The 14,181-nt window shown below is 42.5% G+C and overlaps 1 protein-coding gene across 1 annotated transcript in view; it reads right to left on the minus strand.

Annotated features, from left to right (window-relative positions):
* Nucleotides 1-10,717: 10,717 nt before the first annotated feature.
* The window catches only part of SNX13 (sorting nexin 13), a 148,930-nt gene continuing 145,466 nt past the window's right edge, over nt 10,718-14,181 (minus strand). Inside the window, exon 24 of the mRNA XM_025198237.1 lies at nt 10,718-11,044. Within this exon, the coding sequence (XP_025054022.1) occupies nt 10,984-11,044 (61 nt within the window). The 3' untranslated portion in view covers nt 10,718-10,983. The remainder of the gene's footprint in view (nt 11,045-14,181) is intronic.

Here is a 14,181-nt window from a genome sequence, read left to right on the forward strand (position 1 = left end):
GGACTGCTCAAGAGGACTTATTTCAGGTCCTAAATAGTTTTCAGATCATCTTCCATTCATTCTAAGGAGCTATAATCCAGCACAGTTTTCCATTTATGTTCTTTCCCCTCTGCTGAAAACAGACAGTGATAGATTTTTTTCTCCCACCCAAAGCATGCTGTGGTTATTGCTCCTTCTGGTTAGAATTAAACCAACAGCCCAATTCAAGCACTCCCATTTGGATAAAGTATTTATTAGCCTGGCTCCCTCTGTTCCTACACCACCTCAAAGTTTTTGTGCGCGTCATAGAGAAAAACAAAAGGCAGGACTCTGGCATTTGGCTGGGGAACTCAAGTACCAAACTCTCTAATAAGGCAAACAGGCAGAGAGTAACTCCTTCAACCCAGATGTTTCAAAACCATTTAAAGCTTCAAAAGAAAATTAGGAGCAGCTGAATTACAAAGGAAGGAAGGATACAATGTTTGTCTATGGTTAAACTACTGTAATCTTTAAAAGCCATCTATGGAATCTATTATAAAGTACATAACTTTGATTTACAAATAATAGCCATGATTCTTACTTCTCTAATATTTACGCTGAACTGAGAAGGTACAGTATTAGGATGCCACACCATAATTATATGGCTTTTATTAATACCTCTCTGCTGAAGACTAAAATTAAAGAGAAAAAGAAATTCTTTAACAAAAATGAATGCTCATTTTTAAAAAGCTTTCTATAGCAGAAACTTGGAAAAAAATCAGAAGACAATGGGATGATGCTTCTTCATTTCTTCAGGCTTTTTAAAATATATTTAAGTGAGGCAAATAACATTTTTTGCAGTAGCCTCCATGTTGAGATTCTGGACACATATGTGGCCAGAATCTCAATACAGTAGTCTTCAAGAATCAACATACTAGTCTTCAAGTCTTCAGAATCTCAACATACTAGTCTTCAGCTACATACTTGAAGACTCGAGACAGGATGTGAATTCAACTCCAGATTGATTTGCCAATGTATTGGTTAAAACAGATTCAGAAAATGATTCTTAATATAGTGTAGCTAAAATAATGGCTTTTTCTTCTGAACATTCTCCTACTGTGTTCTGGTGTCAGCAAACCAATTCTAATTCCTGCCATCCACTTTCCCCTTTTCATCCCATTCCTAGTGCTTAGACACCCTTTATTTTTCCTGCTGGCTTAAGTCCTTCTTTTCAGCTCTTCCTGGTTCCAGAGATATACCTGTTCATTTGTTTTCTCCTGCTCACCACATCAGTATAGCTAGCTGACTGTGGATTCAGAATATAGGCTCAATTCACCTTTATAGCACAGGACAACATAACGGGGATTGTTTTAGAACATCCTTGCAGCACAGGATAGTTTTAACATTCAAGTTCTGTCAGAGGTGTACCAAATCTCCATATTTCGCATTTTCCGCAGCCACGTCATTATGCAATTCGTTCTTCTCATGTTCTGGGTGGCACTAAACCAGCTGTTCCCAAACTCTGAAAGATTGTGCACAACCAATTTAAAATGATATAACCTTAAGTACCACCAGCAAATGTTTCCGTTCAACCTTAAGTACCACCAACAAATTTTTATCATAATTATAATAAAGCTGTTAACGTGTGCCACTGACAGGTTGTCAGCATACTGCTAGTGGTACGTGTACCACAGATTGGAAACTGCTGCACTAAACCATCCTGGCAAAGCAAGGTCAAGGACAGATCAACTTTTCACTACTGGAGCCCATACAAGAATCTTACAAAAGCAAATCAGGAAGGAACTGAATCCTCAGTGTTCACTGAATATCTATAACTGCTTGGTATGCAGTACCTAGAAACTAGTGTGGATTAATCATCTTGTATCATAAAATATGCTTAAATTCCACTTCTAGAAATAAGTAATACTGGATGTGATTACTGGCACAGAAAATATCTTGAAAATTCCATTAAGCATTTCTTTATCAACACCTTTTCTGGAGTCCTCCAGTTTTTATCAAATTGCGAATCATTCAGAATTTTGACAGAAAGTAAAATATTCACACTGAAAAAATAGAAGAGGTAGGGATTTTCTCATGTTTTCATCCAAAACCCTTTTCCAATTTTACAAAGAAACATGTGTTCATTGAGATTCAAGCAGATTTTTGCTTTAAAAAAACCTTAGTCGTCATCTCTTCAGAGTGACTAGAGGTAGTAAGACTGATGTCCTTTATAAAGACAGATCAAACCATCCAAATAGTTAGCTCCCAAGGAGAAAAACATAACATAAGGGCTCCTGGGGCATAACGGGCTGTGTGTGAAGGGTGCAGGTACAAAGCACTCATGCACAATTCAGTGGTTGAACTAAAACACAGGGACCCAAAAAATAAGACTGCAGAGTGCTGTCTGGGTCACTTAATCCAGTTCTCAGCTTGGGCAGCCACGCATGCCAACAAAGTTGTTCATACACTTCCCTAGCTCCATCTTGAAACCAGTTGGAGGTTGGGGGGAGGTTGTCTTTTTTACTGCTCCAAACCTTTCTTAGAAACTGTTTTCTAATTTCAGTTCTAAACATATTCATGGCCAATTCATACCCATTTCGGTTTTTGACAATGTTATCCTTCAGCTGAAATGCCCTTCTCTTGCCCTGGTGCTTACTGCCTTCATGGATTTAAAGCAATCCTATCCCTCCCAGCCTTCATGTTACCGAACTAAAGCAGACATGCTCTTTTAAGTCTGTCCTTGTAAGATAGGGTCTCCATTCCCATGGCATTCCTCATACCTTTTCTCTGCACCTGTTCCAGTTTGAATTTCCTGAGCATGGGTGGCCACAGCTTTATTCAGCATTCTGGATGAGAGCTTAACCTTGCACCAGGACAGTAATTCTTCCGCTCTCCACTGGAAATACAATCCTCAGAGTGTATCCTCCAAGGTATTGCAGGAGGTGTTTGCAATTTTTCATGGCTGCATCACATTGGTGGCTCATAACTATGCTGTGATTATCCAAGACACCTAGCTTTCTCCTGTCCTGTCACTTCTCATTGATGAACCCTCACAAGCTTGGGGCAGAAATTCTTATTAACCCCCAAGATTACAGCCTTGCACTTGTACTATTTCATTTTTATCCCACTAGTTACTACCCCATTCCTCAAGGACATCCAGTTTTTCCAGTCTCTCCACTATTGAAGATTTCTCTCCCACCTGTGTTAACCACTAACCTTATTTATACACTCCTCTTTGTTCTCATGCTTTAAAAGATTATTTCAAAATTTTAAGTCATTTTAGCAATGTCATGTTGTTGCCATTAAACTAGTATAAGAAGAGACTGGAGTCCCATTGGCAACTCTTCATTGAGATGCTCTCAGGAAGCCTATTAATCTAAGCTGATGTTTCCATTTCATGTTCCTCTTTTAATGTTTTTAATGTAGCTTTATTAGGAGTTAACCTAACACTGCAAATAAGGGTCATGAAGTCAAGTTTCTTTTTACTTTTTTTTAAATCTAAGACTGCCTATGTGAGGCATTTTGAACAGCACTGCTACTGCCTTATAGGGACACCTGCTGGGAAATGCTGGAAGTAGAAAAAACTCTAACCTCTAATCCAAATGATAACAAAGTTAATGCATGCATTTATGCTGATTCTAAAACACCTGTTCTTCACTGGCTGTTCTACATATTCAAATTCCACATAGTGTATTGCTATGGCCATAATATGGAGGATATCATCTTTGAAAAGATAAACCTCCTCAATATGATTGGCCTGGCCAAGATCACTTTCCACAAAACAATTATATCCAGTTGTCAGGTATCCAGGTTGTAGCTGTATTGGTCTAGAGGAAAAGGCAATCAGGACTCAGAGTAGACATGATATCTTTTATTAGACCAACAAGATTCTTGCAAAAAAAAGATCTTTAATTACAAGCTTTCAGACACAAACACCCTTCATCAGGCGTTGGAGAAAAGATTGTAAAAGTTTTCCTGGGTAGAAATGAAAGTTCATATTTCATTGAAATTCGCAGAGGAGTCACTAGATGGAAAACTCCTCTGGGCAGTCAGTTCATAGCTGGTATGAAGCCTTTCAGCTCCTGTGAGGATCTGTGATGCTGCAAATTACTTTGAAATAAAGGCAGGCGCAGGATCTCAGGTTTCAAATGGTCACAGTTGCTTCCTGCTTGGGAAAATATGAAGATTTCATTTTAAGAAAATCATACCAGCTATGGCTTCATACCACCTACGAACTGACTGCTCAGAGTTTTCCATCTATTGACTCCTCTGTGAAATCCTATGAAATATGAACTTTTATTTCTACCCAGGAGAACTTTTACAATCTTTTCTCCAATGCCCGAAGAAGGGTGTTTATGCCTGAAAGCTTGCAATTAAATCATTTTTTTTGCAAAACTCTTGTTGGGCTAATAAAGGATAGCATCTCTACTGAGAGTCAGAATATCCAGCTTTCATTTTTTTATCTCTACTGAGTAGTGCCTTACACTACAGCATCCCACTGAAGGGGGAAAAAAAGGAGCTAATGTGCATTTTTGTTCACTTCAAATCAAAGCGTAACATTTTGTTGTAATTTCCTTCCAAGCAGTTTGAGCAACTGCAGTCGGCGGCTGTTCTATTGGAAAGGTGCAGTCTGAAGATCTCAACTCTTGATAAAAAATGAAATAAAATAAAGGATCAGACAAGATGAGAACACAGGACAAGTTCTCTCATAGGGGAAAGAGAGATAGGAATAGTAGAAAATGCAGTAATCCACTTCTTCCTGAAATTCCAACATACTTACATTGATGTAGCAGGTTTACCGCTTGAGCTCTGGATGAGTCCTGGGCTCGAGATTCTGCAATTCTGATTGATGGGGCCCATCCACCAATCAGAAGCAAGCCAGGGAAAGCAAGGCCACGCCCTTTCCCCAAAGGGAGGGGACAAGTATCAGTCTGGACTGGTTCGAGACTGCACCCTGCCAGGTCCGGAGAACTTCAGGGGTGGGGCCTCTGAAACGTATAAAAGGAGAGCATCCTTGCTACACTAGAGGGAGAGACATGGTGAGGGATGGCAAGGAGAGAGGAGCTCTGAAGACTACCATCCTCAGGACCCCGCCTGAGCCTTGATGGTGTGCAGATCAGTGCATGGTGCTCAGGCTCTAAGAGCTGCTCAAGGCAGCTTGAGCCTGCAAAACTGGCAAGCAGCTGGGTAAATGGTGCATGGATCAACACATGGAGAGTTGGCCCTGGGAGCAGCTCGGGTATGCTTGGGCCCCACCTGGTGTGCAGACAGGCACATGGAGAGGTGACCCTGGGAGCACCTTGAGGCTGCTCGAGCCGCAAGCATATGGAGAGCTAGCCCTGAGAGCATCTCGAGGCTGCTTGGGCCCCACATGGTGCACAGGTCGGCACACAAAGAGCTGGTCCTAGAAGCAGCTCAAGGCTGCTCAAGTTAGCCCCTGCTCTAGGCCAAGTAACCAGAGCCCAGCAGTGTGGCTCTGCATTAAACTAAAAGAGCCCCGGTGCCCAGAGCAGGGCCCAGAAAAGGGAAAAACCCCTGTTGTGAGGCCAGGGAACTGGAGCCAGTAAGGACTCAGCTCCCATGGGAGCACCCTGGGTGCCCAGTGTGGGGCACCAGGCCATCAAGAAGAGCCGGAGGCACCACCAATTTTGTGATTGTTGTTTTTTTGTATTGTAGAGGTTAATATAGTTCTGGGTATTCCCTTAAGTGAGTTTATATCTTCATTGCCTATATGTGTTTATTGTGCTGATGGCTTGACTTAGCTGTTCCAAAGTGTTAATGCTTATTCTGTGCAGGGGGGTTAATTATTGTATATGCTGTGAATCACCCGGTTTATGTTTTTGCAGTCCCTTGACATGGTACAATATGTTGATTGCAGGCTATTGTATGTGGTGTCACACACTAATTTTACTGTAAATATTTAATATTTATATTTATTTATTGTACCAGTAAATCTGTATATAGTTAAGCACCTGGTCTCTGCCTGCCTCTGTGGAGGGGAGAGGGAACTGCTCTCAGGTGGCAGGCCCCTCTCTCAGCACCCTGCCTGACCACCATCCCTTCCGCTGGCGGACAGGGCACACCCCTGGGTGTACCCGAACTACATTGACTTTGTACTCTGATGTAAATAACACCACAACTTGGAGCAGACAAACATGCAACTATATTGAATATAAAGTAAGCAGATATTATATAATTTTGCCACTAAGTAGCTGGGAAGAGGAGGTAATAGCCTGTCTGTTATGAGCAAGCAACTATTCTGGGATAAACTACAAACAAGATATAGATATACTAGTATTCTTTAACCCGGTGTAGTTTTTATCTGATATTTCCCAGAGATAATGGAATCATAGAAAATTACGGTTGGAATGGACTTCAGGAGGTCTAGTCCAGCCCCGTGCTCAAAGCAGGACCATCCCCAACTAGATCATCCCAGCCAAAGCTTTGTCTAGCCAGGTCTTAAAAACCTCCAAGGATGGAACTTCTGCCACCTCTCTGGGTAACCTGTTCCAATGTTTTACTATCCTCCTAGTGAGAAAATTCTTCCTAATATCTAACCTAAACTTTGCTTGCTGCAACTTGAGACCATTGCTCCTTGTTCTGTCATCTGTCACCACTGAGAACAGTCTAGGTCCATCTTCTTTTGAACCCCCCTTTAGGTAATTGAAGGCTGCTATTAAGTAACCTCTCAGTCTCCTCTTCTCATGACCATATTATGGCAGTAATATTCATTAGCTAACTTTTACCTGAAGTGGCCTGCCTAACTGATAGCACAGCTGCCTATGAAATGCTGGTTATTGATAGATAGAAAAACATTACTGCAATATTCTATTTATCAGAAAATGAAAAGTACCTACATTTACAAACAGGAGTTCTACTTTTTCTTAATATTCCTAACTCCTGATCTAGTACATTTGTAAAGCAATAGCGTGTGATATTAGTAGATATCTAATCGAAATTGTCAGCTGGTATACACCACCACAAAGTCAATGCAACTATGCAGATTCTGGTGAGGATCTTACCTTTGGTTTTGATGCATAAATCAAGACACGGAGGAAGTTGTGTTATGTGAGAAAGAACCCCATTACAAACATTAAAATAAAAGGCCAGTCAGATAACCCCAGCCCTGTTCCCAGCGGACAGAATGATAGAACCAAAAAATGTACTAATTAAATGGCACTAACAGGTGTCCTGGATGATAAACTCAGATTTCATAGATTTCATAGACATTAGGAGGGAAGGGACCTCAGGAGATCATTGGGTCTAGCCCCACTGCCATAGGTAGAGGGGCCCAATACTGGATGAAGTACTCCAGCTGTGGTCTTACCAGGGCCAAGTAAAGTGGCAAGATAACTTCCCTGGTTTTGCTTGAGATGCATCAGTGGATGCATGTCAGGGTTTGGTTAGCTTTGCCAGCCACAGCATCACATTGGTGGCTCATATTCATCTTGTGGTCTATCAAGACCCCAAGTCCCTTTCAGTCATGGTGCTAGTGAGCGTAGCACTGCCAAGCCTGTAAGTATGCTGGGGGTTCTTCCTACTGAGGTGCAGCACCTTGCACTTCTCTGCATTGGAGGCCATCAGGTTTTGGTTGGCCCATCTTGAGAGTGTCTCCAAGATGGCCTGTATCCCCAGCCTGTCCTGGAGTGTGACCACCCTCCCCCATTATTTGGTATCATCCATGAACTTGGCCAGGTCACATCTGAATCCTGAATCCAGATCATGGATGAAAATGTTAAAGAGTACTGGCCCAAGTACTGAGCCCTGAGGGACTCCACTGGTAACCCTGCACCATGTTGATTTGCTCCCTTCAACTAGTACTCTTTGGGTCCGACCCTGTAGCCAGTTGCCTAGCCATCGGATCGTATGATGATCAAGTCCACAGTTCCCCAGCCTAACCATGAGGACATCATGGGAAACTAGTTCAAAGGCCTTTTTGAAGTCAAGATATATGATGTCCACATCATCTCCCTTGTTCAGGGCACATATAACCTGGTCATAGAAGGAGATAAGGTTGGTCAGGCAAGACCTGCCAGTCACAAAGCCATGTTGACTGATATTCAGAAGCTTGCCTTCTGTTAGTCTGGTGTTGATGGATCCCTTGACAATTTTCTTCAGGATTTTTCCAGAGGCAAATGTCAGACTGATTGGTCTATAGTTCCCCAGGTCATCCCTCCTCCCTTTCTTGTAGATAGGGACCACGGTAGCTCTTTTCCAGTCATTCGCAACCTCGCCCAAACACAGTGATTTTTCAAATATCTCTGCCAAGTGGGGTGCAATGATGTCTGCCAGCTCTTTCAAGACCTTTGGGTGCATTCCGTCTGGGCCCACAGCCTTGTGAATGTCCAGTTTCTCAAAGTGTTCTCACCTGATCCACATCAATTTTGAGCCTGTCGCCCACTCCCAAATTGGTTTGTGCCATTCCTGGTAGTGTGATCCTCATGGAAGGTGAAAAACTGATGCAAAAAGTCATTTAGGAGATTGGCCCTTTCTTGGGTATCTGATGTCAGTTGCCCCATTGGATCTCTCAGGGGCCCAATGCTATCCTTGTTCTTTTTCCAACTTCCCACATATCTGAAGAAGGACTTTGTGTTGTCCTTGATTCCCCTAGCTAGCCTCAGTTCAGTTTATGCCTTGGGAAAATATTGAATAGAAAATGGAGACTGAACTGTCAAGATGGTCTTCCTCTCCCTTTCAGAGAAATTAGGCACTTTGGCCAAAAACAGGGAAACTCACACAGCCACAATACATGCTTTACCTCTTCTGCGAATGGAGAGAGAAATAAACCTTCAAGGCTTAAATTCCAGCACCTCTCATGAGCACTAAAATAACATACAAAAATATAAACAATTCTAAATTGAGAGCATGTGGAGTTAGATAAATATGTTTTGTTTTATTTTGTTTTTTTCAAATACTGTTGTTTTTTTTTTAGAGTCTGCCCTGTTATCAGGGTCTTTCAAGTGGTCTGGCTTCCATTTACATTGTGGTAGTACCAAGACATTCCAGTCAGAATCAGGATCCCATTGCCCTGGGGACTATCTTCAAATAGTAAAAAGGCAGTCCCTCCCCAAAGAGTTAATTCAGGGCTACATTCTGCAGTTTGTATACAGAAGTGTCCCCCAGAAATCAAGAAAGAAAAAAAGGATAAAGTACACAAAGAATGATGAGGGAGGATGAGTGCCCAGTGTCAGGGTAGTTCGCAGACTCCAGGGCTAGGGACAGACATTCAAAAAGCCTGAGCCTGAATTGATTCAGTGTTTGCAGGTTAGTCTAACCTGGCTAGGTTGAACCAGTTTGCAACTTTACAGACATTCCCTCTGGACTGAGGAAATGCTGGCACATGCCTGCAGTGGCTCAGGCTAGATGCTGGGGGCAGTAGAGCAGCCCTCCCTTGCCTTCCACTGAAGGGAGGTCCTTCACTGCTGAGCTGAGGGGGCATGTGGCCAGGCTCTGGCAGAATGCTCTGATTAGGGTGGGTTTAAACCCTCACCCTGTCTGCACTTTCCCAGGCTTTTCCCTGCTCGCTGCTCAAGGGGCAGGAGTATTGCCAGACTCCAGCCCCAGGCTGGCACTCTGAGGCAAAGAGGGTGTGTGCAGTGCATGCATCTGTTGATGATACTGAGCTTTTTAATCCCCCTCTCCCTGCTTCATCATACTGTCTACAAACAGGTGAGGGAGCCAGCAGGGAAGGAAGGAACAGAGGGACACTACCAGCTGACCTGTTGCTTAGTTCCAAAAAGCCCTATGTGGATGCTGTTCTGTCTGCCTGTCCTAGTAAAATTGGAGACACACACACACAGCAAGCAAGCAGCAAGTGGTGAGGTGGGGAGAGGGGGGGTGAGGCATGGGGAACTAAGGTAGACTAAGGTAGACTCTGCTGTTTCTGCTGGAGCTCTAGCTAGGGAGTGGAGGCGTGGGGCCAGCCCTGTTCTCTGGAGCAGATAGTTCAGCCCAGCCCAGGGCTGCAAAGCATCTGGGACGTTGGGGGGCTCTGGTTTAACTTAAACCAGGAAGGGGTCTGGTTTAAGTTACATAATAAAATAACAAACAGTACATTGACCCAAATCAGTTACGTCTGATACTGCATTCAACCAGGTTCATCCTAAACCAGTTTCAGCCATTTTTAAACCTGTTTATGTGCACTGAACTTATGTTCTGGTACAGGTTTAAGTCAGCTTCTGATCACTAAAACTGGTTTGTGTGTAATATCTGTCCCTAGCCTGGGTGAGCCTGTGCTTCTTGGCAGGCCCAAAAGGTCCTCCAATGGGGGATGGACCCTTCCTGTCAAAAACTGAATCTAGGAAGGAGCTCTAGGTTTCTATATGCATCCTGTCTTGGGAAGAAAGTGGGAGAGCTTCATATGGCAATACCAACAGCAGGAGGGACCTGCCATAGTACCCTGGTGCAGTAATGAGGCTCTTGTCCATACAAAAGACACCAGTTACACCTCAGAAAGATGATGAATAAAAAAGGGGAATTTTTTATTTGACTTCTGGGTAAATGTTCTCTGTCTTCTTTTCATTGCTATGATAGCTAGAAACCTCTAGTCACACCAAAAGCACAAGTCTCCACCTAATCACCTGATTCCAGATGCAGAGGCTTTCAGTAAAAAGTGTCATATATCACAGGACCCATGATAATGCTACAAGAGAGTTGGCAACCTTGTTATGTTGGATCTGACTAAACGAAACTCATGTTTATGAAAACACTGCCTACGTGAGTTAACCCACTAATAAGGAGATGACAAGGTTGTGTCACAAAGAGATAATTTAATGGAGGGTGATGTAATGAGGTAAGGGAGATGGCATGAGTTATTAGGGGCAAAGAACAGTAAAAGGAAATGGGTAAGATAGGAATGGGGGAAAGATGAGATGAAATGGGAAGAGAAAATATGGGGAACAGGACACTGCAGTGAAAGAGACTCAGAGCAATAATGGATGGAAGTGACCAATCAGCAAAGATGCAAATATGTCCAGGATCAAAATATACTAAATTTTCTTGTCTTTTCACATCATTGTTCAAGGGTCACGTCACAGTAAATTCAGGTATTTCTTTGGAGACAGGCTGCACCACAAACTGCTGTAACCTATGAAGAAACACAAGCAAACTCAGACTGGAAAGAAGAAAAATAAAAATCAAAACAGAAAAGACTTCTGTAGGAACAGGCCCAAATAAGGGACTTACGTTTGCATTTTCCAGCTTCAGTAAAAATCCAAGGAAATCTTACTGAGCACTAAAAAAGTTGTTCAGCATACCATATAAACATAGGGTTATCTTGCACAATAATGGGACCCATGTGGCTAAACTACAAGGTATTAATTTCAAACCAGATATAATAATTGTTTCCTGTAAAATGTTAAATGAAAAAGAAAGGGAGGATGTATAGGTATGTATATCCTGGCATTTGCCAGTACTGGGAATAGACAAAGAATTGTCTATGCTGTATACACAGTTATTGTAAATTGCCTTCTCATAAAGCTTTTTAAGTATGTTTCCTTTGTCTTCAGAAATAGCCATCAAAAAACTCCCTTTTACTATCATACTGCAGCCTCATTAATTTACAACAACAGAAGTCAATTTGCCAATTGGTGTTTTGCTTTTACTATAAAGCTTGAAATGGAAACTATTGCCTCGATGAAAACAGTAAGATTCCAGTAAATGGAGTTAGTCATCCTTTTGTGTGCCCCAGCACTAGATATCAAATAGCAAGCAATGCTACCAAGTGGAAGCAAACATTCCTCTGAAAAAAAATAAAAAGCCACAGAGAGGATGAGTAACATTTGACATTTTCATGTCCGGAATTTCTGTAAATGCCTCTCTCCCAGAGGAGAAATATCTTCCAAAATATTTGGCTCGTTGTGGTATCTTTCTTTGATACAGCAGCTACAACGTCCAGAGGGTAAACCACTTAATGAAAACATCCTTGCATTTAACTCCTCACAGCCTGGGAAATTTTAAGATGGTTTAAAACAAGACAATAATAGTAATGGCATTTTAAATGATAGAGGAATCCATCTCATACTAATAGATTCCCGATGGACTTGTAAAACTTAACTACAGCTCTCCTTGTCAGGGAGTCTCTTGAACAGTTTAATTTCATCCTCCAGTGACAAATCTCATAATTAACCACGTGCTTGTGATCATACAGAAAAAAAGACAAGATCACTCCTTTTTCTCTTAGGGCTGACACAATACATATGCCTTTAAAAAATAACTAATATTTCTTCATCAATGCTACGGCCCATTAACCTGTTTATAATGAATAATGTGTCCCCAGAGGAACATTCAGAGTTATCCATCTTGGCCTGGTAAATGCAATGGGTCAAATCCCGATCCACTAAACAACCTGTGTAATCATAGTGAAAGCCCCAATTCAGCAGCCTGTTCTTACTTAGCAAAAAGCTTATGTCCTGCTAAAACTGTTTGAATGTAACCACATGCCTACCTATAGGCATGGGTAGGAGTCTAAAATTTGGCCCATGGTCATTTTAGGACGATAAAAACAAAGATTGCTTTAATGTAAATTTTACAATTTACCTAACAACTCAATTTAATTGTGGAGAAGCCATACCTCAGTGAATATTCAGTACTTAGAGTGCTCTCACCAGCTGTTGTGGATCAAGAAATGATTTTTAAGTGATGCCTCAGCTGCAGTTACATCCTCACAAGGGATGTTTCAAAGTCTATTAGAAAGGCTCAGTACAGAACCCTACACTCCAAATCCTCGCCATCCAGTGGGTGATCTTGTCAAGGGCCCGCCTCAATAAATATTCTAGCACTGGGGGTTCACTTTGCAGAATTTAGCATCTGTTGCTCTTTGTTGGTAGTCTCAGTAGAAAGAGCAGCGAATGAGTAAGAGCTCAGTTCTGTAATGTGGCTTTTTGATAGATGATTTGTGTAAGCAGGGCGCGTTCAGACGAGCAGGAACATGTTTCTCTGGCGTGCAGCAGGTTACCCCCACGTGGGGTAGGGGAGGCCGGTGCCAGCAACTGTGCTGACCCCAGCAGCCTTACCTGGAGTCCTGGGGACCTCAGGGAGCGGCAGCCATGGCTCTCCTGCAGCAGGAAGCCAGGCTGGCAGCTGGAGTGTGGCTCCATTTAACCAGGCTCCAGATCTCCTAGGGTCAAAAAACGCTTCCACATTGCAAAATAGCAGCACAGGGAACGCTTGCATGTGCGGTACGTGGCGCTGCAGATGGGTCTGCATTGCCACAGACCGCACACCCACTGTTGTCTGGACATGCCCCCAGAGTGCTGATCCCATCTTGGAAAGTACTCAGAGCACTGCAGAGTGTGGCTCAAAAAAGGTTAAAGGAACCTGGCCAATCTTTTCACCCTTGCAGACCAGAGTTAAGGTTTAGCAACTGGCTAGGAAACAGAGGGAAACTTGTACAAATGTATGTAGAGTGAGGAATGGGATTTATTTCAACTACTATTCATCCAAACTTTTTAATAGCAACCCCAGGAGTGAGACTACTGAAATTTAAGCTGTCTTGACATACAAGTTATAACTTATAATGTCTTAATAGAATTAAGCCAGGAACAGAGCATTAACGCTGCAGCCATACATCTGCTAACACTTTCTAGGATGTTTTTTATTTTTATTTTTTTAATGGAGGCATAAGGCCTAATTGAAGCCTGCCAGCCTTAACTGCAGCCTGACTGTGGGAGTCCACTAGGAATTTCACACTGCAGCAGTTGAATGACTGGCCTCAGGAACACAAATCCAATAGGTTTTATGACAGTTCGTTAACACCGTTTTGGAAATCAGTGTGTCCTACTGCCACTCTTCAGCAAATCTTGTTATATTTATTGCTAAAGGGAATCTGTTTTTATCCATTCTACTAAACAGACTGTGCGGGGGAGGAGGCTATCCTCAATGGAAATAAATATTAAAAGAAATTACGCTTAGGACCAATGCTGGTTTTTTAACTCCCCCAATTTACATAGACTGCACTACTGTTTAACACCCAGAGGTCTCTGTCAAAGGAGTTTCATAGTTTCATAGTTTCAGGGTCGGAAGGGACCTAATAGATCTTCTAGCCCGACCCCCCGCCAGGGCGGGAGAACAACCCAAAAAAAAACAAAAAACCACTCACCCTAAAAACAAAAACGGGACTCAAATGAGTCCAGCCAGGTAAGTATCCAGCCTCTTCTTAAAGATCCCCAGGGTAGGGGCCAGCACCACCTCCCTTGGAAGTTGGTTCCAGCTCCTAGCCACCCT

The sequence above is a fragment of the Alligator sinensis genome, unplaced genomic scaffold, assembly GCF_000455745.1.
Source record: "Alligator sinensis unplaced genomic scaffold, ASM45574v1 scaffold123_2, whole genome shotgun sequence".
NCBI classification, from domain to species: Eukaryota; Metazoa; Chordata; order Crocodylia; family Alligatoridae; genus Alligator; species Alligator sinensis.